Source organism: Perognathus longimembris, chromosome 19 (genome assembly GCF_023159225.1).
Source record: "Perognathus longimembris pacificus isolate PPM17 chromosome 19, ASM2315922v1, whole genome shotgun sequence".
Classification (NCBI taxonomy): domain Eukaryota; kingdom Metazoa; phylum Chordata; class Mammalia; order Rodentia; family Heteromyidae; genus Perognathus; species Perognathus longimembris.
This window is the reverse complement of record NC_063179.1, coordinates 32,805,625-32,832,236: the sequence shown is the minus strand read 5'-3', so window position 1 is coordinate 32,832,236 and position 26,612 is coordinate 32,805,625. Positions and strand designations below refer to the sequence as shown.

Here is a 26,612-nt window from a genome sequence, read left to right as displayed (position 1 = left end):
AAATTTGTTAGTTCAGAAAAGGTCTATACTAAAGTAACCTACCCTAATAGCTTTATTTATTTAGTTAGACTTCTTGCTGTGCTGGGACTCCTAGATCTCACACATGCTAGGCAAGCTTTTTACCATTGAACTATATCCCCAATGCTAGCTCTGAATTTTTAAAGAAGCTTTTAAGTATACACACAAGTTTATTTTGATTGTCTTATGAATAAAATACTCCAAGACTGAAGATATTGTAAGTAATTATTGACCAAACCATAAAATGTAAAATCCTTTCATAAGTATAACTTTCAAATTGCCCTTTCTTTTGTCCTAACTTAGAAATTTAGAAAGGTAACTAAATTTTTATAGTAGCCTCAGAAAAGTTGTGCTGCTGGTCAGAACATAGGTATCTCTTTTAAAAGCTGAGGTTTTATTGAACTCTTGCTATTGATACTCTTTACCATGTTTTGTAGAGCTGACCCCTGCCTCTGGGCTCTCCCTTCTTCACCTCCACCTTGCACAAGTGTATTGTTCTTAAAACTACTGCTTTCATCAACTCCTTTTGCTCAAGAACCAGTGCTGATTTTTCATCAGATTATTTACCTGGTATTGAAAAATTTTACGTTGGAATTTTGCTCTGTCAGTTCATATTTTGCTTTTCTCTCATCTGCTTCTCTCTATCCTACTTTAATTCAGGATTAAAAAATTGTCTGGCAACATATTGAAGTCAGTCATCAATCTTTTTATTTTATTTTTTCAGGTGTTAAGGTTTGAACATAGGGCTTAAGCTTTTCTTGCTCAGTAAGTGCTCTACCACTTAAGCCAGGCCTCCAGTCCAAATCTTTATTGGTCTGGTTATCTTGGTCTTTTTTTTTGGGGGGGGGGGCTTTCTTCAAACTTGAATCCTCCAGATCTTAGTTGACTGAGTAGCTAGGATTGCAAGCATGAGTCACCAGGACTTGATTCAGTCATCAACCCTTAATTCATCACTAGTTCTATTTTCCATTTAAGTTGCTTTGAATGGTTTTCAACTCCACTAAAACCCCCAATTGTCCCCCACTGTTCCCTGGAAACAGTGCTATGTGCACTGTCTCCAGATTTAGAAGAAGGCTTTAGGGTCAGATATCTCAGTACAGGTTGAAATGTTGAGTGAACCACTTAATATCAAGGCTATAATAGCCAGTATTTCTGAGTCTGGTTCCTATAATCCTACCAGCTGAAAGGTTATGACACAACCTAGCTCCTTCACTACAAATGCTATCTGCTAGTGCTGGCTTAGGACTAATTGTTAATATTTAAAATTTTACCTTTGCTTATTATATATATGACTTTAAATTACTTTTCTAGTGAGCACCAGTGGCTCATACCTGTAATCCTAGCTGTTCAGGAGGCGGAGATCTGAGGAGTGTGGTGTGAAGCCAGCTTGGGCAGGATAGTCTGTGAGATTCTATCTCCAATTAAATCACAGAACAAGCTGGAAGTGACACTGTGGCTTGAGTGTGGAGCACTAGCCTTGAGCAAGAGGAGCTCAGGGACAGGCACCCAGGCCCAGAGTTCAAGCCTCAGGACCAGTTCAAAAACAAAACAAAAACAAACTCCAAACTAAAAGCAATAACAACAAAAATTACTTCTCTGAGTCATTCTTGATCTTTAAAATGGGGATGATAATACCTATTTCACAGAATGATTCTGCTCATTCGTCTAATATTTGTTGAAGGACATTCTAGGCAATGATGTAGATGTCTGGCATATAAACAAATGTCTGCCTTCTTGGAGATGTCTACCTTCCTGGAGCTGTGTTCTAGAGTTGTGAAGCAGTGGAAATTTATTTATATATTTGTTTGTGTTCCAGTACTGAGGCTCAAACTCAGGGCTTTGTGCTCTCACTTGGCTTTTTTGCTCAAATATGATGCTTTACCACTAGAACCACACTTCCATTTCCAGCTTTCTGCTTGTGAATTGGAAATTAGTGTCTAAGGGACTTTTCTGGCTGGGTTGGCTTTGAAACTTGATCCTGAGATCTCTCCTGAGTAGTAAGGATTACAGGTGTGAACCGCTGGGGCTCAACTTTAAATGGAAGCTTGTGTTGTATTTATTATCGTACCAAATACCACAGATATGCTCAGTATCTTACCTCTACTAGTGCCAAAGACAATGAGGCAGGTTTAGTTATGCAGTGTAGTCAGGCCCTTGATCCTCTTTGGGGCAGACACCAGCACTGATCAGTGCTACTGAGAGAAGGGTATAACATGCAGCAAAGGACATAGGACAGCTAAGTAAAAGGTAGTCTGTTAAGGACCTTTTTGATAATGTCACTTTCTCTAGTAGTATTCTTTTGTGCTCTTCTTTCTTGTTTTGTTTTTTTTTTTTTTGGCCAGTCCTGGGGCTTGCACTTAGGGCCTGAGCACTCTCCCTGGCTTTTTGCTCAAGGCTAGCAGTCTACCACTTGAGCCACAGCACCAATTCCGGCCTTTTCTATACATGTGGCACTGAGGAATTGAGCCCAGGTCTTCATGTATATGAGGTGAGCACTTTACCACTAGGCCATATTTCTAGCCCCTGGTGCTCTTGTTTCTAATTTCTTGATATTAGTGTAGCATCCCTAAACTGAAGACCAAAATCTGAGTTCTGATGCTCAAAAAGTTCAGGTTTTTGAAACAGTTGGATTAGTGATGCCAAACAGTAACATCTATGCAAATATTCCCAAATCCTAAAAAACTCAGACATCTCACAAGCTTCTGGTTCCAGCCAACTCAGATAAGGGATACGGGACTATTTTTTAATAGTATATACTAGTTGTGCAAGGTGTGGGTTTCACGTAACATTTCTGCACATGTATACAATATATCCTGATCAATCTCATCCCCTTAATCACTTATTCCACTCCTCTTTCTTAAAACAATCTCAAAAGGTTTCATTGTTGTACTTTCATATATACAAATAAATGACTTTGACCATACTCATCTTCATTCACCCTCTTTGTTAGTCCTCCACCTTCCTATTGCTACCCACCCTCAACAGAAGCTCCTTGTAATGGTGAGACAGAAGGCGAATGAATGCAGCAGTGATGCCCAGTAGACACTATGTTGAAAATGAACTGTACAACTTGTGGTCTGGTTGAGGAGGGTCAGGAGGGGAAAACAGGGAGAAAAGGAGGAAAGAGGTGACACTGGTCAAAACCAAATATACTCATTACCTGACTTATGTAACTGTAGACCCTTTGCATATCACCTTTACAATAAAAAAAAGCTCCTTGTAGCTTTTTATTGTCACTTTTCTCTGAGCAGTCTTAATGGAATCTTATGGATTCAACTGTACATTTTACATTAGTAATTTTAGTGATTCCTTTTTTTTTTTTTGTCAGTCGTGGGCCTGGGCGGGGGCTTGAAATCTGGGCCTGGGCACAGTCCCTGAGCTCTTCAGCTCAAGGCTAGCACTCTACCACTTGAACCACAGTGCCACTTCCATTAGTGATTCCTTTTTAGCCTGAGTACTGGATTTGAATGCTTATCTGGGTACTAGACATGAAAACATTTGTCAAGTGGTCAAGAATAATTGGGAAGTAGTGTTTGCATTTGATCCATTCAAGAAAAGACTATTTTATTTGTTTTTACCTTTGGACAGCTAGCATTCCTTTATAAAGAAGAGAAGGAAAGTCTTCTGTTCACAAATAACTCAACTGTTGACTTAGCAAGATAATTTTTATGTGATTCTAAAAAGCTGTTTCTAAAGGAAACTGATATTGGACGTTTTTTTTTCCTCCCCCAAATGTATTTTGTCCCAAATGAATGGGACACAAAGAATGTTCCTTAAGTTGAATGAATAGAAACTTCTAAAAACTGCTCAGGTAACACAAACTAGTAAAGAGCCAAAAGGTTTATTTACTTTTAACATTTGACTGCTAAAAGGAGAAAATGAAAGGGTTTGTAGAAGCAGATGTCACAAAAGTAACTGTAGACTTACTCTTTATCCAAATATACATGTAGAAAAGTGCACAAACATGGTTAAATTTACATAAACGGGATTATTTGTTTGTAGTGGAATGTGTTTCTTGTGAGTTTTATCAACTTCCTTCTTGGAAAACACCAGCCAAGAAGTAATTCTCTCACTATTTGTTGTAAATTTTGCTGAAGTTTCCACATTTTTCTTGAATAGTTTGCAAGAAAGAGTACTTAAAAGTCAGGATGGCTGCTTTAGTCCATCTGTAGTAGAGCAAGATCACACAGAGCAACTTTCAAATCCAGTCTAAGAAACAGAAGAAAATCGGGTTTGTGTTTATACAAAGCAGATTCAGAGAAAAGGCCTTTTATCTTGTTTATAGATAAAAAAATTGGGACCCTGGTAGTTATTAAGTAGAATTGATAGTATGATCAGTAGTATAAACATTTTGTTAAAATCTTGTTTTCCAGCCAGTAGTATTTGGCTGTGGCTCATGCCTATAATCCTAGCTACTTGGGAGGCTGAGGCACAGTGCCTACCTAGCAAGTTTGACTTTTGAGTTCAAATCCCAGTACTACCAAAAGGAAAAAAAAAATGCAAGAGAGGAAAACCCTAAAAAGTCATGTATAGTACTATATCTTTCCTGAGAATGTATCAACCAGACATGAATATAAAACTTAACAGCTGGTGCTGGCAGCTCATACATTGAATCCTAGCTTCTCAGGAGAGTGAGATCTGAGGATAGAAATTTCAAGCCAGACTGGGCAGAAAACTCTCCATGAGACTCTTATCTCCAATTAACCACTCAAAAACCAAAGTGGTGCTGTGGCTCAAAGTGGTAGAACACTAGACCTGAGCAAAAGAGCTCAGGGTCAGTACCCCGCCTTGAGTTCAAGCCCATGACCAAAGGAATGAAGGAAGGAAGGAAGAAGGGAGGGAGGGAATGAGGGAGGAAGGGAGAAAAAAGGGAAAAGAGTATTGGCTGTGGCTTTTTTTTTTAAGCAGAATAAAAAAAATAGGCTGGTTTAAGACTGGCCCTGGTGACTCTTGACCATTTTCTTAGGTACTCAGGAGGCTGAGGTCAGAAAGATCATAAGAGGCCCCTCTTGGCAGGAAAATTCTCTCTCTCTCTCTCTCTCTCTCTCTCTCTCTCTCTCTCTCTCTCTCTCTCTCTCTCTCTCTCTCTCAGTATTGGGGCTTGGACTCAGGGACAAACATTGTCCCTGGCATCATTTTGCTCAAGGCTAGCACTCTACCACTTGAGCCGCAGTGCCACTTCCTGCTTTTTCTGCTTATGTGGTGCTGAGGAATCAAACCCAGGACTTCAAGCATGCTAGGAAAGCACTCTACCACTAAGCCACATTCCCAGCCCCAGAAAAATTCTTTAGACCTTGTTTTTAAAATAACCAATAAAAAACAGGCCTAGGCCAGGGGCTGGTGGTTCACATGTAATTCTAGCTACTCAGGAGGTTGAGATCAGAGGATCCTGGTTTGAAGCCAGCCCAACAGACTCTATCTCCAGTTAACCAGCAAAGTGCCTGACAGGAGGAGTGGCTCAAGTGGTAGAACAGCAATGAACAAGCAAATTGAGCATGTGTGAGTCCCTGAGTTCTAACTCGTTCACACACAAAAACAAAGACTTCCTCAGACAAATTAGGACTGGAGATGTAGCTAAAGCAACTTTTAGGTAGTACTGAGGTTCTGAGTTTAAAACCTACAGGTCAAGAAAATAGGCCCATTTCAGACAATCACACTTTTTAAAAAACGTAAATTGTATGTATGTATTTTTTAAGGTAAATTGTAATTTCAGGTAAGTTACAGGCATAATCTTAAGAAACACTGTATTTTCATAACAATAAAGCATTTTTAGAAGCTCAAATTTAATCTTTCTGTTTTCTTTCTTTCTTTTTTTGCCAGTCCTGGGACTTGGATTCAGGGCCTGGGCACTGTCACTGGTTTCCTTTTTGCTCAAGGCTAGCACTCTACCACTTGAGCCACAGCACCACCTCTGCCTTTTTCTATATATGTGGTGCTGAGGAATTGAACCCTGGGCTTCCTGTATGTGAGGCAAGCAGTCGACCATTAGACCATATTCCCAGCCCTCAAATGTAATCTTTTAACCTTGTTTTGTTAGAAATTAATCAAACAAGGAATTGCATAGTGTAGGAAATGAGTCTCCTACCAGATTTGCATTAATACCATCTCTGGAGATAACTTCTTAAAAGTTGATCATATATTCTTCTAGACTTTATGTACATATTTATATAAAACACAAAAATTGGTTTAGATAAATGAAACTATTCTCTATATAATATTTTATATATTACTTTGCCTGCTGTGCAGTATGACATGTTTCTATGTGTTATTGTCTATAGTCATATTACTGAGTAGGTTTTCCTGTTCTTAGATTTTTCAGATTTTTATGATAGGAAATCTGAAATATTCTATGTTCTAATATGATGAAAACAGAAATTATTATTGCATGGTATTGGTCTTTAGTGTTTGTTTTCCATTCTTCTTGGACATATTTGAGAAGGGCCATGTAAGATGAATAATTGTTTTAGCAGTGAAACTCTTTAAAGACTTAGTAAATATCCACAAGGAGCCATGCTATAAATCTTTTCACTGTAAAGCAAGCTTTTCTTTTAAGCACATTTGTGTTCAAGACTAGCAGGATTTCTGTTTGAGTGCTCATAAGCTGGGCTGCCTAGAATATTTTAACTATTTCCAGTAAGGATAAATATTTGTTACTGGTAAAGAGGCTACCTTATGACTTGTCCTTTTTATTCGGGGTACATGGTATTTTACAAATTAAAAGTTACATAGTTTATGAAAATTTTACATAGGAATCTTGGAAGAAAGTCACAGATACCTGACATCTTTGCTAACTCTAAGATGTACAAAGTGAGTATTGAGATTGGTAATCTAATACTATCTTTGAGTAGAATATGTGTAATTTATGATACATATAATAGTTTTGTTTTTTTGGGGGGGCCAGTCCTGGGCCTTGGACTCAGGGTCTGAGCACTGTCCCTGGCTTCTCTTTGCTCACTAGCACTCTGCCACTTGAGCCACAGCGTCACTTCTCGCCGTTTTGTATATGGTGCTGGGAAATCAAACCAGGGCTTCATGTATATGAGGCAAACACTCTTGCCACTAGGCCATATTCCCAGCCCCATATGATAGTTTTTTAACAGTTCCTAAGAAGAGACCAGAAGCTCAATGTGGAGCAAATTGCTAACTACTTGTAAAGTTTTATTGTGAACTCTGACTTTGACTCTTCAACATCTCATTTGGAAATCTGATCATCCTACTTCCCTATAAGGAAGCTGTGGACTTAATATAAGGTTGTTAAAGAAAATGCAATTGGAGTCCTACCTTTTTTCTTACTGAGAAAGGGGGAGGGGGGAGGGTGCTGCTGAAAGAAGTGTTGTGTAATAGCCACACCTAAGTCCTTGCCTAGAGTGGACACTAGGCTCTGTAGAACCTGCCTTCAAGTTTCCAGGGATTTTTAAATTATAAGTTTGTATAGTAATTAGCATGGGTATATTTAACCTGTTGATCTTTGTTAGCAGTTTGTTTTCCCAGTGGAAAACAAGCTTGAAAATTTTTTTTGGTATGTGTATGTTTTGGGGATTGAACCTAAGGTTCTTTTTATGTTTTTGGCTGTAGTACTTGCTAGTTAGGTTCTCTATTGCTAAGCCACACCTCCAGCCCCCCTTTTTTGTGCTTATTATTATCATTACTTATTGACAGCACTGAGCAAAGGCCTCAGGCTTTCTGTGCTGGCCTGTGACATTGTGACACTTCGTAACTCCTTGGTGGTATGGCTCAAGCTAGTGGAGCCACAGTTTTACTTCTGGCTTTTTTTGGTGGATAACCAGACATTAAAGTCTCCCATACTTTCCTACCCAGGCTGGCTTCAAACTGTAATCCTCAGATCTCCGCCTCTTGAGTAACTAAGATTATAGGCATGAGCCATGTGTGCCCACCTTGCTTGTTGATTGAATTTTAACACACTGGATAGAGCTCTCTAATCAGCCATAAAGAATTTTCAGGAAAATGTATGCAGCTCATGTTAACTGAAAAATGCCAGACTCACCCCTGTTTTTGTTTTGTTTTTGTTAAGTGCTAATCCTGGGCTTGAACTCAAGGCCTGAGCTTTTTTTCTTAAGGCTAGTGCTCTGCCACTTGAGCTACAGCTCCACTTCCAACTTTTTCATGGTTAATCAAATACAGTGACAACAGGGGCTAAACCATAGGGATGAAAAATGCCAGAAAAAAAGAAATAATTTCAAATAGTACATTAAAAATAACAACAACAATGCAAACCACTTGTTTCCAGTATCTTGGGGTTCATTTTGCTTAGCATCATCTTATATGATCATATGTACATAGTTATTGAGCTATAGTGATCCTCTGCTAGGACTATCCTAAACATACACTAATTTTTACCAATGAGGGAAAGCGTAAGAGTCTATCTATATTTCATTGGATACTTTTTGAGAACGATCTCATTTCTTGTTTTGGTTTGCAATTGTGTTAGACTAGACTAGGGTAATGGGTATGTGCTACCATACTTGATTTTCTTCTACTGAGATGTAATCTCACAAGACAAGTCTCTTTTCCTGATTTTACTAGGAATATTAGTCCTTGCCTGCCTTCACTGTCCCTCTTATTGTTGACTTCATGACTTTTCTGAAAACTGTTTTATCCTCCTGGCTTAAGTTATAGCTTCTTATGTTAACCTCTTCTGATCTTTACACTGAATTTTATCCATTTATCCACTTAATAACTTTTAGTTCAGATTTAACTGTGTGCCTAGTAAAAGTGATACAAGGATAATACAGTATTTGCCCTTAGATTTGCTGAAAGATGTGTGAAAAGCAACTTAAAATCTAGTGTTGTAGACATATGTAGAGGGTGCCATTAGACAGATAAGAAGGAACTGTCTGGTCAGATGCAGTGGTTTAAACCTGTATTCCAAGGCATTTTGGAAGTAGAGGTCAAGGAATTGTTGCTAACCTGAGGATAAAAAGTTGGTGAGATTGTGAGCTAGTGGCTGGATGCTGTGGAACATCTCAGCACAATGGCAAAGAACATTGGTGAGTGCCCCCATTGACCCAGGGAAACACAAGTAGGAGGATTGCAGTCAGGCTGGCCTAGGCGTAAAATGAGACCCTACCTTGAAAATGATCAGTGCAAAAGAGGTGTTAAAGAAGTAGAGCTCCATACCTGAGTTTAATCACAATACAATGGAAAAAAGGAGAGACTGCCTGTTTTCCTTGCCACCATTCTAACCTGTTACTCTAGCCAGATCACTTGTAGTCTGGGAGGACATATGTTCACTGACTGTAGAAACAACTTGTCAGTAGCCTGTGTTGGAATCCTGATTTTCCCATTTACAGTTTCAGTAATGTTTTCATTTCTCTAACCTGCAATGTTTGTTAATAAGAAATAGGGGTACTGATAGTACCAGCTTTATAGGGTAAGGGTAAGGATTGAGTTAATCTGTGTTAGTCTAGTGACTGGCATGTGCGAGCATGCAGTATTTGTTGGCCATGAAATGTCATGTATCTTGAAAACTCGTTGCTCACCTTCCCACTGCTCGTATTGATGCACTCTCATGCTGTACTTGCATCCTTCGGCCACTAAATGCTCTCTTCTGTATTGCCTATGCTTTACTTGCTGTTTCAAGTTCAACTCAGCTGCCTCTTCTTCAATGTCTTTTTTGTCTCAATTCATATTGACCTCTGAAATTCCAAATTTCTCTTACACTGTTTTTAGTAATTAGCTATATTTCTATTTTCATGGCATATTCCTGCCTTTTATGCAGCATTTTTGTCACATTTTTGTCACAGTCAAGATGTAGAACAGTTTCATCATCCCCCCAAAAATCTACCTTGGTGTTTCTTTATAAAGAACTTTCTAATCAATCCATTTCTAAATACTATTTGGAAAACAAGAGGCTTATTTCTTTCTTTCTGCTTTTACTATCAGACATACTTAGGGTTTCTATTTTTTAACTCTATTATTTAAATTCTAATGTGAAGCAAATTTTTATATTATACTTTGAAATGCTGTTAAAATTATTTACAGAATTTTTCCTTTTTCCTTGAACATATTTAAGATAATCAATTTATTTTAAATATGAGTTAGTTCTAGACTATATGCAAATAGAAAACCTTCCTGTTTTTTCAGCTTTATTTTTCCATACACCAGTTTTATTCTTCTCCATGGCAATTTGTTTTCTGATTGTGCCTAAAATCAGAGGTCAGTGAAAGCAAATGTATAAGCAAATGTTGCCTGATCGCATCAGTCTCACTCTTGGGTATTGTGGAATGCTGATCTTCCTCCAGAAAGGGCAAAATGAGTAAAATTTGCATCCAATTGAGTAGCCTTTACTTCCTAAAGGAGTGAATTGAATTTAATCATGTGTGTCTTTCTCTCCCTTCCCCAACAGCTTCCATGCCTATGGCTGTTCTAAATTTGGGCCAAATATATCCATTTCAGAGAGGCTTTTTCTGTACAGACAACAGCATCAAGTATCCGTACCATGATGGTACCGTCACAACCACTATGCTCATCATATTGGGGGTTGGCTTACCCATCTCCTCTGTAAGTAAATTAATAAGTAGGTAGTGATGGGTTTGTTGTGCTGGAGGTTGGATGAAGTGATGGAGATGGCGGGGGTAAATCCAAGTTATTTCTTCAACGTGTTATAATGGTGAATAGTTGTTTGAGGAATAAACCCTACTATTTGTTAACTCATAGGTGATTTTTCAGTTAAAGATGTAATCTAAAACAACTTGTCATCCTGAAGAATTATAGAATGATTATTTTAGAATGTAAGGATTCATTTAAACCATTTGAACCAACTCCTTTCAGTATGAATGAAGAAATGTAGGCACAGATAACTTGCTCAAGTTCAGTAGGCTATTTTATGATGGAACTAAAACTCAGATAATACTTGTTTTATTGTAGTAGCAAGTAGAAATTGAGATAAAAATTTGATGTTTACTTACCAGTTTGAAAGAAAATGAACTTAGCAAAAACATATTACAGGGATCTGTGTAATAGACTCTGTAGAATACATCAAAACTGTGTTTCTATTTAAAAGTTGTGATATTTATAGAGCTTATCGATTTGTAGACCAATATTGGATTTTACTGTTTTAGATAAGTGGAATCTTCCATTCTAGATCAGATCTCAAACTAGGTTACGATTGCCACTTGGGATATTGTGCCTACTTTATCCTTGGCTCTGATTTCTGAACCTTATTCTTTGTCTTTTTATGTGACTTGGAAATAGAAGAAATCTTTAGCAGGGCAAAGATTTACCTCCTTGGATGTCTAAGGAGTATTGCAGATCAGCCATTGTTTCTTCCTTGACCTCTCTGACTTCTGTCAGTTGGCTTCTCCAGGCACTTAGAATATTCTAGTTTTTCAGTAAATTCAGCAGCAGTCTTGTTCTACAGTAAGAATGGCTGACTTCTCTTTCGTATTTTGCCTCAAAATTGGCTAAGACTAATAATTGAATTCTTTGGTTTTCCATTTCATATCTGGGTTCATTTTATTTACTTTTTTCTAAGCAGTATTAATTTTCTTAATTGTCTTCAACTATTATCAACATTTACTTTAGTGTGACAGTTTGTATGTTTATATATGAATACATTATAAATTCAGTTTTTTGTCTTTATGACATGTATTTTTGAAATGCTTATCAAAATAAATATGAACACAATACACAGTTTAAATTAGAGTGATATGCATCCCTGAGTTCTGGGAATTCATCCTGTGAATTTATTGTTGAAATAATTGACTTGAAAATAATATTAACTCAAACTTATTTGTACTAAAAGAAGTAATTTAAGCTATCTTCTGGGCCTTAAATGTTCTGATAGCTTATATAATTCCTGTGACATATTTATTAGTTTTGATAACTATATGTAATATAATAAATTATATATAACATCATATATAGAATATAATTTATTTTCAGTAAAATGAATTATGTTTGATGTACCATTATGCACATATTTTATAATTTGATGATGAACACTCAGATTTAGGATGATAGGCAAAAAATTGTGGTAAACATTTTAGAGCAATGACTTTTTTGTGGGGGGCAGGGGGGGGCTTCCTGGTCCCATGGCTTGAACTCAGGGCCTGGTTCTTGTCCCTGAGCCTTTTTGTGCTCAAGGCTAGCCTGCTACCTCTTGAGCCACAGCACCACTTCCAGTGTTTTCTGAGCAGATTATTGGAGATAAGAGTCTCACTGACTTTCCTGTCTGGGTTGGCTTTGAACTGTGTGTGATACTCAGATCTCAGCCTTCTGAGTAGCTAGGATTACAGGTGTGAGCCACCGGCGCCTGGCTGAGCAGTGCCTTTTAAAATTTGAGGACCATATTTTTTTTATTAATGCATTTCTTTCTGTTAATTAGCTATCAAAAGATGCCAAATTTAGAAAACTAGATTTTTTTTATATTATTTAGCTTAAAGTTTCTTTGGAGGTTTTCCTTTCTTTGTTTGACTTTGTATTGGTCTTCCTTTTCCTTTGGTAATTCCTTATAAAGGCAGTTCCTTTACTTTTGTAATCATGTTTTTAGAAAAGGATAAAAACCTAAGTCTCCCTGTCAACTTTCAGAATAATAGCAACTGTATTGTTATAGCAACAATAAAGTTAGTATGTATCTGGAGTTCAATGGGTATAGCTTAGAAATTGAAAATTCTTACGTATATTTGATTATTTTCAAATCAACTTGATTATTAATTGTGAGTAGTTGTCTTCCTTAGACCTTGATTTCTGCATAGCCCTTAGGTAAAAAATTTAGCCTAAAATAGCCATTGATTTGTGTGTGTGTGTGTGTGTGTGTGTGTGTGTGTGTGTGTGTATGAACAATATATCAAGCTCTTAATGATACATTCTATTATTTGAAGTGACTCAAAAAACATCATTACAGACTAGGAATATATCTGGAAAGGGCTTAATCTCTTTTTGTATCTTATAAATTAGTGAGAAATAGATGAATGGCCCAAAGGAAAATGAGCAAAGAGTATGTGTCAAAATTTGAGAGAAAAATACTGCCCCAAAATATAAAAAAAAATATTTAAAAAGATTTAATGTTCCTAAGTGAATTGAAATTAAAGCAATATTGAGAAGAAAGTTTGGTCTGATTAACAAAGGTTTTACATATGTATTTTTATGAGGGCTAAAGCAATACATAAATAATTTTATGGCAAATAGCATTAGGCTCTCTCCTGAATGATGGCAAGAGATCAATTAGAATTTGTTGGTTTTTATAGGATGGTAAGTTTTTTTTTAATGTCTTTTCTGGCCGTGGTCCAAAGAACCCATTACTCACGTTTGTTTCCCTTGCTTCCATGATGACATACATAGGTACTGTGTTGCTGGTATTCAGTAGGCAACAAAACAAACTTTACTAAGAGTATGTCCTTATAGGGACAATCATATTTGCTCACTTAACATATCCTCAGTGCCAGACAGCACTTAAAATGCAGTAGATGTTTAATAAAATAGAGGTAGAAAATTTTAACTACAGAGCATATATTTTTGTTCTAAAAAAGGCCAGTTGGAAAAATCTCAGCAGTTAATATAAAGGTAATAGAATTATTAAAAAGTAATAGAGCTTCAGGTTTTTTTTTTTTATGGTACAGAGTATTGAACCCAGATCTCCATACTTGCTAGACAAGTACTTTTCCACTAAGCCACATCTCAGCCCAGAGCTTCAGTTTTTATTAGCAGTATATTCTTAGGCTGAGGATGTAGTTCAGTGGCAGAATATTTGCCTAAAATGTGTGAGGCCCTGGGCTTAATCCTTAGGTCTGAAAACAAACAACAGTATGTACTCAATAGTTACATAATTTTTTCTTTCCATTTGGTTTAATTATATAAAGTAAAAGTTATTAAGATATTTATGACAATAAATAAGAAAAAAGAGACATTTACATGTGTTCTATAAAGTGGATATATAACAAATACTAAGGTATACTGTATCCAAGCACTTAGTACGCTTTTATGTCAAAAAACTAATTACTAAGGGATGCTTATAGTTTTATTCTAGCTTGTGACAATTGTCTAAAGAAAGAACATTTTTCATAAGGACTTATAGCACCGTTATTTTTCACACAGCTCCATATGAAACAAGAAACTTCTCAAACTAAGAAATCAGCCTTCATATCACCATGTTTTTTTGAATACTAATGGGCATTTATTTCCCCCATATTTTAAATATCTTTAGCAAGGAATAAATACAATCATATTGTCTCATTTTTTTCCTTGAAAGGCTGTTTCAAATTAATATTTGGTATTAAGTGATAACTTGGTGACTGGGAATGTGGCTTAGGGGGTAGAGTGCTCTTCTAGCATGCATGAAAGCCCTGGGTTCAATTCCTCAGCACCACGTAAACAAAAGAAGCAGGAAGTGATGCTGTGGCTCAAGAGGTAGAGTGCTGGCCTTGAGCAAAAGGAAGCCAGGGACAGAGCTCAGGCCATAAGTTCAAACCCCAGGACTGGCAAAAAAAAAAAAAAAAGATGACTTGGAGTGAAACTTCATTGACATGGTAGTAGTTATGATCAAACAAATAGAATTAAGAAAATATGTTAATATTTCATAAAATTTCCTGTTATAAATGATATTTTGTAAACTAGTTGAGGATGTTATGTGCTTTTCCTTTTAAAAAATTATATTTTATTAACTTTAAGTAGTTGTACAAAGGGATTATCACTCAACATGTTGCTTTTTCTTTTTTAGATTCTAAGAAATTGGTTGAACATATAACATTGTTGTTTGGATTTTTTTTCCCTCACTATGTAATCCATATTGATTGCAAACTAATGATCCTGTCTCATTCTCCCTAGTGCCGGAATTACAGGTGTGCACCACCACTTATTTTGGTAATTCAAAATAAAGCTACACCTTCGATCCAACAGTGAGTTTTACAGCACCAGAGCATGATGCATTAGTAGATAATTGATAAGTTGGACTTAATTCAAATTAAAAATTGCTCTGTGAAGGTACTGTTAAGAGAGTAAATAAACATAGTATGAGAAAACATTTACAAAGCATCTGAGGAAGGACTTGTATCCAAAAAATATATATGTATTTTTTTCATATACACACAGATATATGTATATTTATATTCAGTAGCACTGGGGTTTGAACTCAGGGCCTTAACATCTGTTAGGTCCTCTACCACTTAAACTACACATCACTAGTTCTTTTGGCTTTAGTTATTTTGAGGGAGGGTGCCTGGTTTATGATTAGGCAAGCCTAGACTTCACTCTTCCTGTTCTATTTACATTTTCTGCTTAGGTGGATGACTGGTGTGTACCATGCTCAGTTTTTTTTTATTGATTGCGATGATTTCTTATATACCTTTTGCCTGGTCCTGGTCTCAAACCATGATCCTTACAGTTTCCTGACATTACAGGTGTGAGCCATGGTACTCATCCACAAAGAACTTTTAAAACTTAACCATAAGAAAACAACCTAAATTAAAAATAGAATATATACAAATGGCAAGTTAACATGTGAAGAGATATTAAATGTCATTAGGAATTGTAATTAAGAAATTGTGAGCTACCACTGTGCATCAAATAGTGAAAATTCAAAATAAAAGCCATTTGCAAGGCCCTCGATTTCATTCTCAGTGGAAGAAAAAAACCAAACAAAAAGCTACCAACCTATAAAAAGCCATGGAAGAACTTTAAATGCAAATTGACAACTGAAAGCCAGAAAAGACTGAAAAGTTTTTCCAATTTGAAAAGACTACATATTGTATGATTTTCAGATTGAAAGACTACAAATTGTATGATTTCTAACTATGGTGGAGGCAATACTGTACAAAGGTAGTAAAAATATGAGTAATTATCAGAGTTTGAGGAACAGATCGAAAAAGGTTATATATGCAGAACACAGGATTTTTTTTTTTGCCAGTCCTGGAGCTTGAACTCAGGGCCTGAGCACTGTCCCTGGCTTCTTTTTGCTCGCAGCTAACACTCTACCACTTGAGCTACCTCACCACTTCTGGCTTTTTCTGTTTGTGGCGCTGAGGAATCGAACCCAGGGGTTCATGTATGTGAGGTAAGCACTCCACCAGTAGGCCATATTCCCAGCCCATGAACACAGGAATTTTAAGACAGTAAAATAATACTCTATGACACTGTAATGGTAGGTACAGGATACTGCATATTTATCAACATCATAGAACTACATAATGTAAAGAACAAACTCCAAAACTGTGGTCTGATTAGTAACAGTATACTAATATTGGTGGAGAGTTATAACAAATGTACTACAGTAACATGAGATGAGGGAAACTGAGTGGTAGGAATGGAAGAAAAGTATGTAATATTTTTGTTCAGTTTTTCTCTAAGCCTGGAACTGCTTTTAAAAAATAAACTAAGATGTGGGGATGTAGCTTGTTATTGGTAGAACACTTGCCTACCTGTTCAAGGTCCTGAGTCCAATACACACACACACACACACACACACACACACACACACACACACACACAGATTAATTCTAAAACATTTTAAAATGTACTCATAGATTCTAGTAAAATATAAATGCTGTTTTGCTAAATAATAGTAATAATTGTTTCATAAGATTATCCTCAAAGTGGATATTAATACCATAATTACCTGATAAGATTTTAAAAAGTAATATTTCAGAGTTGTACTTCATATAACTTGTTAACTAATTTTGTAAGAATATTTATTTTGACTAGATCTAAAATATAACTCTGCATAATAACATAAACAGGGCTCAATGCATTTACACAAACTCACTAAAGGAGGGTATGCTTAAGGCCTAACTCCTCTAAACAACTAATGTAGTGTTTATCAAAATTAATACCAGGAAGTGGAAATATATTTTGGGGGTATGAGCAAAGGAGGGGGCCACAGGATTGGAGAAAAGAAAGATGAGCAAATGTTGTAGTCATCATATTCAGTGTATGTTATGTAATAAGTGAACTATGTAACTTGTAAGTAGAGACAAAGGGGAAAAGTGGAGGAGAAAAAAGGAGTGGCATTGACCAAGAAGCATTATATTTTTAACCTGACTTATACAATTTTAACTCCTTTGTACAATATACCAATAACAAAGAAAAAAAAGTTTATTTTGATACAAAGCCAGCCTCCTCCCCCACCCTCCCTTTCTTTCTTCCTGTTCTCCCCCTTCCTTCTTTACTTCCTTTGCTTTCTTCTTCCTCTTGGTGCTTGGCATTGAACTCAAGGCCTCACACATAAAAGGCAAGTGATCCACTGCTGAACTGTATCCTTAGCTTCTCATTGGCTCTTACCAAAGAGGAATACAGTTTAATAGTAGTATAATAACTAGAATAAGCCTTTTATTTATAAGACTCAATGATTCAGTGGAAACTCATTTAGAAAATATTGTACTGTAATTATGATTTCAGTCATTGTAAATTCAGTATGAGTTTTTATAATGGACAAAGCCCACAAAGAACTAAAACCTTAGGAATTTTATTTTTGTTTGTTTTCACTAGTACTGGGACTTGTACTTTCAGAGTTTTTGCTTTAAATTGACATTTTAGCTTATGGCTGATGCTCTGTTGCTTAAATCACTTATAGAGTGACTACCCCTCCCCTACCTGTAGCATTTGATATAAATAACTCTGAACAAATGAATCCATAAACAAACCAGGAGGTATAGAATCTATATAACCAAGTATTTTTTGAAATTCATGGAAAGGAATTTAAGATAAGATAAAATCTGGAGCCCTACATAAGCACATTCTGAAGATAGACTGTATTTGGATGGTTATTTTCCTCCTGTGATGTCAAGGTTCAAATCCAGGCTTTGCACTCTGCTACTAAACTCTACCCCCATCCACAAATTAATTATAAAGTAACTTATTTTATTTGATTTAATTATTTAAAATATTTTTGTGGCAGTGGAGTTTGAACTCCATCTGGTACTTGCTAGGCAGGTACTTTATCACTTGAGTTACTCTGACAGCCCACAGGAAGTATTTTTAACAGAAAAATTTCCCAAATTGCAGTACTGGGAACTTAGTCCTCTCACTTTATAGTCTGATTGTGGTCCTAGAGTTTGAATATAAGATGTAGGCACTGTCTGAGCTTTTTTTTTTTTTTTTTTCGCTTATGCACTCTGTCATTTCAACCACAGCTCCACTTCTGGTAATTAATTAGAAATAAGAATCTCACAGATTTCCTGCCTAGGCTGGCTTTGAAGTTCCATCCTCAGTTCTTAACCTACTGAATAACTAGGATTATAGGCATGAGCCAGTGGTACTCAGTATGAATTTTGCAATGTCTACCACTTGATCTGTAATTTTTTAACCTACAATTTATCCTTATGTATAACTTCCTCAGCACCTCCAAATTGCACTATTTTACTATAGTCTTCTGTAGTTACTCATTGAATAGTTATGATAGATCTTGGCTTATTATCTTGCAGCAGCAGCTACTTTGTATTACTCCTCATTCAATTTCCAAGAGCACCATTCACCTCTTTTTTTTTTTTTTAATTCAGAGGGATGCCTGTTGTCCCAGTAATTTTTCCTTTCATTGTTGAGTATTATTCCATTTTATGGATGTATAAAAGTTTGTTGAGGGACATCCTGACTGTTACCAGGTTTTAGCTAAAACTGTATGAACATGTGTATATATGGATTATTTTTTTTCTCTCTCTCTTTTTGTGGTACTAGGGTTTGAGCTTAGAAGATCTTGCTTGCTAGGCAGGCACTTTATTACTTGAGCTATGACTTCAGTCCATTTTGTGGTCTTCTTGTTTATACATTCTGACTAGCTGGGGTGACAGTTGCTTGCCACCATGTCCAGCTATTGCTTGTTAGCCTTCTACTACTACCACACCAAGTTGATTACTGTAGTTGTATATTGGGTAGTAAATATACATATATGCATATACCAAATAGTTTAAAATTGAGTGAGGAGAAGAAAACAAGAGGATTGTTTTTCTAAAAATTTCTAAAAATTCTTCCCACTTTATTCTTTTTCATAATTTTTTGGATCTTCTTGTTCATTTGCCTTTATGCATAAATCTAAAGTGAAGATGTTCATGTCTGTGAAAAGATCCTGCTGGAATTTTGATAAGAATTGCATTAAATCTGTAGATCAATTTGGGGAGAATTGACATGATTATCTTAAGACTTCAATCTATGAAAATGGTATCTTTATAGAGCATCGATTTTTTTCATCCCTTTCATAGTTTTCAGTATACAGATTCTTTGTATATGTTGTTACATTTATGTCTAAAGTATTTCAACATTTTGAGTTATTATAAGTGGTATAGTGTATTTAATTGTTTGTGGAAATAGGATCTTACTGGGTAACCACCATGTAGGTCTTGAACCTGAATCCTCCTGTCTCTGCCTTACAAATTCTCAGAGTACAAGTATGTATTATCAAGTATGTCCAACATGACATGGTGCTTTGGTTTCTATTGTTCATTGCTAGTACATAAAAATAGAATTGATTTTTTCTTTTTTGCCAGTCCTGGGGCTTGAACTCAGGGCTTGAGCACTGTTCCTGGCTTCTTTTTACTCAAGGCTAGCACTTGCCATTTGATCCACAGTGCCACTTCTGGCCTGTTCTATATTTGTGGTGCTGAGGAATCAAACCTAGGGCTTCATGTATAGGAGGCAAGCACTTTTCCCACTAGGCCATATTCCCAGCCCTGTCCCCAGCTTCTTTTTGCTCAAGGCTAGCACTCTACCTCTTGAGCCACAGCTCCGCTTCTGGTGTTTTCTGTGTATGTGATGCCAAGGAATCGAACCCAGGGCTTCATACAAGCACTCCTCTTCAAAGCCACATTCCCAGCCCTTGAATTGGTTTTTGTATTCACCTTTCTATTCTGTGATCTTAGTCTCTCTTATTCTCTAATTCTAGGATTTGAGTATCCATTCTTGGGTTTTTGCCAGTAGTGGGGTTTGAACTCAGGGTCTTGCATTTGTTTAGCTGGCTCTCTCTCAACAGACATGTGTCCAGCATGGCTTTTTGCTAGTTATCTTGGAGATTCAGTCTTATGAGCTTTTCTTCCTAGACTGACTTTAAGCTGTCTCCTTCCTTTCAGCCTGCCCAAGTAGTTTGGATTACAAGAATGAACCACCAGCACTGGTCTCCTGGTTTTAATTTCATCTTACCAGATCCTTTCTTTTTTTTTTTTGTCAGTCATGGGGCTTGAAATCAGGGTCTGGGCTCTGTCCCAGAACTTTTTTTGTTCAAAGCTATTGCTCTACCATGTGGAGCCACATAATCACTTCAGGTTTTTGAATGGTTTATTGGAGATAAGAGTCTCATAGACTTTCCTACCCTGGCTGGCTTTAAACCATGATCCTCAGATCTCAGCCTCCTGAGTAGCTAAGATTACAAGTGTGAGCTACCTGCAACTGATACCAGATACTTAAAATGAAACATTCTCTATAAGGTCCTTCTCTTCCTCCTGACTTTTTACTTGTAGTGCTCTGAATCAGTCCTCTGGACCCTTATTTCTTCTGTAGCTATGCTTGCCAACATCATCTGGTTTCATAGCTCTAATACCATCTCTGCCAAATTTTATCTCTAGCCTGTTCTCACCCAAGTTTCAGATTTTACATTCTCTGCCTACTTGACATCTTTACTATTAGGTAAGGTGCCTCAAGCAAGACTAGTCCAAGAACAAACTCTTGGGATCTATCCCTTGCCTCCATTCCTATCTACCTCATCTCATTTAATGCAACTTTAGACTTAGGGTTGCTCAAACAGAAAGCCTTGAGGTCATTTTTGATTACTCTTTCTTAAACCCAGTTAGTTCATCAGCAAATCCTTTTGCCTTCACTTTAATATTAACCACTGTAAGATCTGGGCCAGACATGCTCACAAACTCTACGTGAGAGTTCCTACTTTGGGCAGGCACTCAATTGTTGAACAGAAAACATTAAGTTCTCCATTTCTTAGCTGTGGTAGAAGTTTGTAAATGAAATGTTCCTTAATGTCAACAAAAATAACACATTTTTAAGTTTCTGGAATTTGTAAAAATTGGATGCCTTTTTGGAGTATACCCTGAACTATATTTAAATGTGTTAAATATTAAACTGCTTCACAGATAATACTGTATGGGTCTTTCTGTAGATTTAACCAATGAAAAAAATTTTAGTCTTTAGCCTATGTTAGTTGTAATTCTCACTGTAAATCTGAAAATAGTTATGTTTCAGTTTTTAAGAATTTTGCTCCTGGTAAAGAGAAATATTAATGAAGTATACTCCAAGTCACATAAAGAAGAGTACATGATGCATAGGATCATTGTTCTGAATTGCTTACAGGAAAGGAAATACATTCATGTGGTAGTCCAGGTAAGACTTTTAGTTATATAGTACTGTGGACCTTTTTTTTCTCTCCTTTAGTTCTTGCCATTTTTGTTTGTTTGTTAGATAATGTCTTACCATCTAGTGTGCAGGCTAGCCCCAAACTCCTGGTTATCCTGCTTCAGTCTTTAATTACTGGGAGTGTAGGCATTTATCCTCACACCTGGCTCTGCTTCTTGCTTTTTGATATAGTTCAGTAGTTACTTTTGTTTCTGATATATTGTTTACTGAGCTATATTTTCTCATGTTATCCCTATGTGCCCTAGTTTACTTGGTTTCATCCATGACTGGACAGATTGTCTAGGAGTCACCACAGTTTCATTCTCTTAAATATAAGTGAAAAGAAGGAAAGAAGCACAGTACTGGCACATTCTTTTTGATATTTTAATAAGCAGGATTATATTTTGTGTGCTTGCTATTATCTTTTGACAACTTGTTCCCTTCCTCGCTTCCTTCCTCTTTCCATCTTTCCCTTTATTCCTTTCTTGTTATGGTACTTGGGACCAAACTAGGGACTATATACATGTCGGGCAAGTAAGTACCTCTACCATTGAGCTTTACCTCTACCATTTTTTTTTTTGCCTCCTGTATTTTCACTTCTACTTTTTTATATTTTAGGCTTCAACATAAGTATATGCTATATTTGTGAGCTGTATGCCACCAGCTCCAGCTTGCATTTTCAAAATTGACTACTTCACATTTGGAATTTTCCCCATTGGTAAATAAATAAAGGTAGATTTCCAAATGACCTAATAGAGAAGGTAGACTAAATATACACATGCATAACATGTTTGTTTAGTCAAGGGGTACGATCAGGTGGCAAAAATAACAATCTACTCACTGTTCTATAGTATAACCTGTACCTCTGAGTTCTTTAGGCTTCTTACCTCCATCTTCATCCTTGTTCTCCTATTTAGGTATTAAGAAGAGAATGTGATTGCTGAAATATTTTACAAGTGGACACTGTTCTGTCTGTCTGTCTGTCTCTCTTTTAAATGGAATCTTTGGTCAGACACTGGAGTTGTCTTCCAGACTATTGATGTGGTTCCTGATGAAGTTTCCTTGCAACAGATATCCAGGCTGTGGACATTACTGTGTCCATTACTGTGATTTCTCATCCTGCTGCCTGCTGCAGTTAGCCCTGAGTCAGCATATCTGTAATATTTGCTACTATGGGCTCTGGAATTGTATGTTATTGACTTCTGGGTATCTGAGATGTTTAATGTCTATACAAAAGAATATTATTTTTTAAAAGTAACAATATCAATTTATTGTACAGTATGGATTCTCTATTGTGTGAAAAAAATCGTGTGTGTGTGTGTGTGTGTATGTGTGTGCCAATACCAAGGCTTGAACTTGGCCTGAGCTCTGTCTCTTAGCTTTTTAACTCAAGGATAGTGCTCTACCACTTGAGTCACATCTCTACTTGGGGCTTTTTGGTGGTTATTGGCGATAAGAGTATGATGAACTTTCCTGCCCAAGTTGGCTTCAGACTTTGATGCTCAGATCTTGGCCTCCTGAGTATCATGAGCCACTGGTGTCCTGAAAATTATAACTTGTGATAATTTAAAAACACTGTTTTGTGGGGACATTTATATAGTTTTCATTATTATTAAGAGGGTTTACATATAATAGAGTTTTTTTGTGTGTATATACTGAACTCAGACCTGGATTCTGTCATCAGCAGTCCATGAGCATCCAGCTATAAAAGAATGACTAGAATTTCACAGTCTTGCTGGAAACCCAGCCATCAATCCTTCTGAAAACTCAGTTTGTGCCAGATGCTGGTGATTTATGCCTATAATCCTAACAACTCAGGAGGCTGAGATCTGAGGATTTGTGATTCAAAGCCAATTGGGGCTGGAAAGTCTATAAGACTCTTATCTTCAGTTAACCACCCAAAAGCTGAAAGTGTAGCTCTGGGTCAAGGGGTATAGTGCTAGCCTTGAGCAAAAGAGCTCAGGGATATTACCCAAGCCCTGAATTCAAGACCCAGAACTGGTAACAAGAGAGGGAGAGAGAGAGAGAGAGAGAGAGAGAGAGAGAGAGAGAGAGAGAGAGAGAGAGAGAGAGAGAGAGAGAGAGAGAGAGAGAGAGAGAGAGAGAGAGAGAGAGAGAGAGAGAGAGAGAGAGAGAGAGAGAGAGAGAGAGAGAGAGAGAGAGAGAGAAAGCAGTTTGTAAATATTTCTGTTATGGTTCCAGGGTCCTAAGTATTTGTACAGTAGAGAAAAGAAATTGTGTTGTGACTGCTCTTAAGATTGTCTTTTCTTTTCTCTGATAAAGGATGGAGAAGTGTTCATGTGGTATTTAGTTTGTGGAAGTCATGAATTGTTACCATATCATGTACTCTTCTGGATCATTATAAATATCCACTGGCTAAAGTTCAAAGCTGTACTTTACTTGTGGGTGAATATGGGTTTAATATCAGAATCTAAGTTTTAAATGGACTGTCACTAGGCACCAGTTTTCCCAGATTTTTTTTTCTGACAGTCTTGGGGCTTGAACTTGGGGCCTGGGCTCTGTCCCTGAGCTTCTATGTGTTCAAGGCTAATGCTCTACCTCTTGAGCCACAGCACTACTTCCGGCTTTTTCTGTTTATGTGGTACTGAGGAATTGAACATAGGGCTTCATGCATGCTAGGCAAGCCTTCTATCACTAAGCAATATTCCCAGCTCTAACCTCCATCTCTTGAGATGTCCTTTCCTTTCAGTGTAGGCCTGGTGATGTTACTTGTTCTTGACTTCCCTTCAGCTCATACCTCCAGCTCTAACCTCCATCTCTTGAGATGTCCTTTCCTTTCAGTGTAGGCCTGGTGATGTTACTTGCGCTTGAATTCCCTTCAGCTCACCATAGGTGTTTTTTCTGCTCTTTAATATCACTACTGCACTACTTCCCTCCTCCCCACTTTATTCTATCCTATGCTGTATCTCTCATCTTTGTAACTACAGAGATCCTTTATATCCCGAAACCTATATCTCTATTCTAGACTCCTTCTACTGAGATTGAAATCAATTTTCCTCTCCTTGAGCCCTGGAAGTTCCTTATATCTCTTTGCCATAATTATGTACTGTGCTTTGTTGAGCTTAGTATTCCTGGTAACACCTATCAAATTTTTTTGCACAATGGATTCACACAATTTACCACTTTAATTCCTAGCTTTTAAAATGCAGCTAATTCAGAAATGTGCTATATGTAAATAGCAAATGTTTCCACGATTTTATATTGGATTCTTTTGAGTAAAATGAACTATAGGAGCAATGGTTTACTGTAAAGTCTAAAGTAAGATTGTTCATTTTTAGCATAAGATTGTTGGTTGAAAGCTAAATGCTTAGTTAGCTTTATAGGGCAGGTAGCAACTAAATTCACCACTCGATTTTTTTTTTGGCTAGTCCTAGGCCGTGAACTCAGGGCCTGAGCACTTTCCCTAGCTTCTTTTTTGTTCAAGGCTAGCACTCTGCCACTTGAGCCACAGTGCCACTTCTGGCCATTTTCTGTATATGTGGTGCTGAGGAATGGAACCCAGGGCCTCATGTATATGAGGCAAGCACTCTTGCCACTAGGCCATATTCCCAGCCCACCACTCGATTTATTTACTTGTACAAGATATGCTGATAAGTGCAAAACATCTATACGTTTGAAGCTGTGGTATAAACCATTTCATCCCATTCCTCTCTCTTTGGATATAGGGGGTACTTAGTATAAGGATCAGTTAGAAGTATGGTTTTGGGAACTTTGTAGTATTTTGAAGACTTTTAAAGGGTTGTCAGCTATTGACAAATTGCTCACACAGGGAAATAAACTTTGGTTCAAGTAAAGTACAGTTGGGCAGAGTAGAAGAACCTTGATTATCACTCAGCAATTAGGAGTTTAATGTAGTTAGTGAAAACTGGAAATGTCATCAAAGCTTGGTACTTCATGGAGAGATAGCTCTTGAACTACAAATGAGCCAGTTGCTTAGTGGCTGTGGTATACTGCAAGGAGCTGGAATACTTACAGGGAAAGTCATACTTAGCTTAGTCTTGAAGTTGACCTCCTGTTGAGAGTTCATGCTAAACTGCATCTCTTTCATAACCAATATGAGTCAAGTATACTGCAGTATTTATTAATCAGTAGGCCAGATTCAGTGAAGTAAAGGAGAACTGAAGTATTGTTAAAGTTCACGTTTAGGTAAAGTTTGTATTTAGCAGATGAATGTGAGGCATGATCTTTACAGAAAACATAAATGATAAATGTGCTTTTGTATTGTGGTTTGTTATGTATTTGTTGAGTGGTTTTGTTCTTGCCGCCATAGTATATCTTAAGAAATTTAGCTTTAGACTTCTTCCATAGCACCTCTAATAAATCTTCTCTAAGTAGTACAGAAATGAGTGGATAAAGTTCAATTTAGATACTCTGCTAGCTTAAACAGTGATGAGATCCTCTCCAAATGTGAGGGTGACATAGTGATAATATGGGGGATGACAAATTAGTTGGGTAATAGTATTGAAAACCTGATGGTTAAATGACAATAAGAGCATGGGAGATTTCCCCAAAAATCCATATAGTGTATTTGGGCAGAAAGATGTTCCTTGTTAAGTTGGCTAATAGCAGACTTGGAAGCCTTGTTTCCTATAGAAAAACTATTTACCCCAAACTGCACTTCTAATTTCTTTTGCATGCATTGCTGCATTTCCTTTTTACGCGTGCTCTTATTTATTTTCATGGCGAATGCATTTATAAACAGTCTCTGGGATAGTAATTACCATTAATCAGTTTTGATAACTTTTAATGATATTTTCATTTATTCCTTTTTGCTAGCTGGATTGCCTTTTGCAATTCTTACTTCAAGGCATGCCCCCTTCCAACGAGGAGTATTCTGTAATGATGAGTCCATCAAGTACCCTTACAAAGAAGACACCATACCTTATGCGTTATTAGGTGGAATAATCATTCCATTCAGTATTATCGTTGTAAGTTAAATCACTTTTCCAAGTTTATAACTTTTGAGCACTTGGCTTAATTTTATGTTATGGTTAAATGTATAATCCATCACAGACAGTGTATATTTTTAACCTTTAATTGATGGGTATTTGATCAAGATCATCTCAGTTATTTTAATGAGACCAAAAGAGTGACAATGCATAATTAGGAGAACCCTTCAGAATATACGTATAGTTTTCATACTAGTTCTTTTTCATGTCATGGCAAAACCTTTTACTGTTTCAGTAATGGTGTGATTACTGATTTGTTTCTAGCATATTTTATATACTTTCTAGCATATTTTATATACTTTATTGTATCTTTGTATATTGCCTATTGTTTAGTCATTGAGTTCC

General features: G+C 36.8%; 1 protein-coding gene across 4 annotated transcripts in view; it reads left to right on the top strand.

The window, feature by feature from the left end:
* Positions 1 to 26,612, top strand: part of Plpp1 (phospholipid phosphatase 1) — an 87,500-nt gene that overhangs the window by 19,885 nt on the left and 41,003 nt on the right. Inside the window, exons 1-2 of one of the 4 annotated variants that reach the window (XM_048368517.1) lie at positions 10,406 to 10,539; positions 26,095 to 26,246. The exons of 1 other annotated variant lie outside the window; for it this stretch is intronic. Coding sequence is in view for 2 of the 3 variants with exons in the window: in XM_048368515.1 (XP_048224472.1) it covers positions 10,385 to 10,539 (155 nt within the window). In the remaining variant the exon portion in view is untranslated. Of the gene's footprint in view, positions 1 to 10,384; positions 10,540 to 26,094; positions 26,247 to 26,612 lie in introns of those variants that run through there. 2 more of the 4 variants (XM_048368515.1, XM_048368516.1) reach the window with 2 other exon arrangements.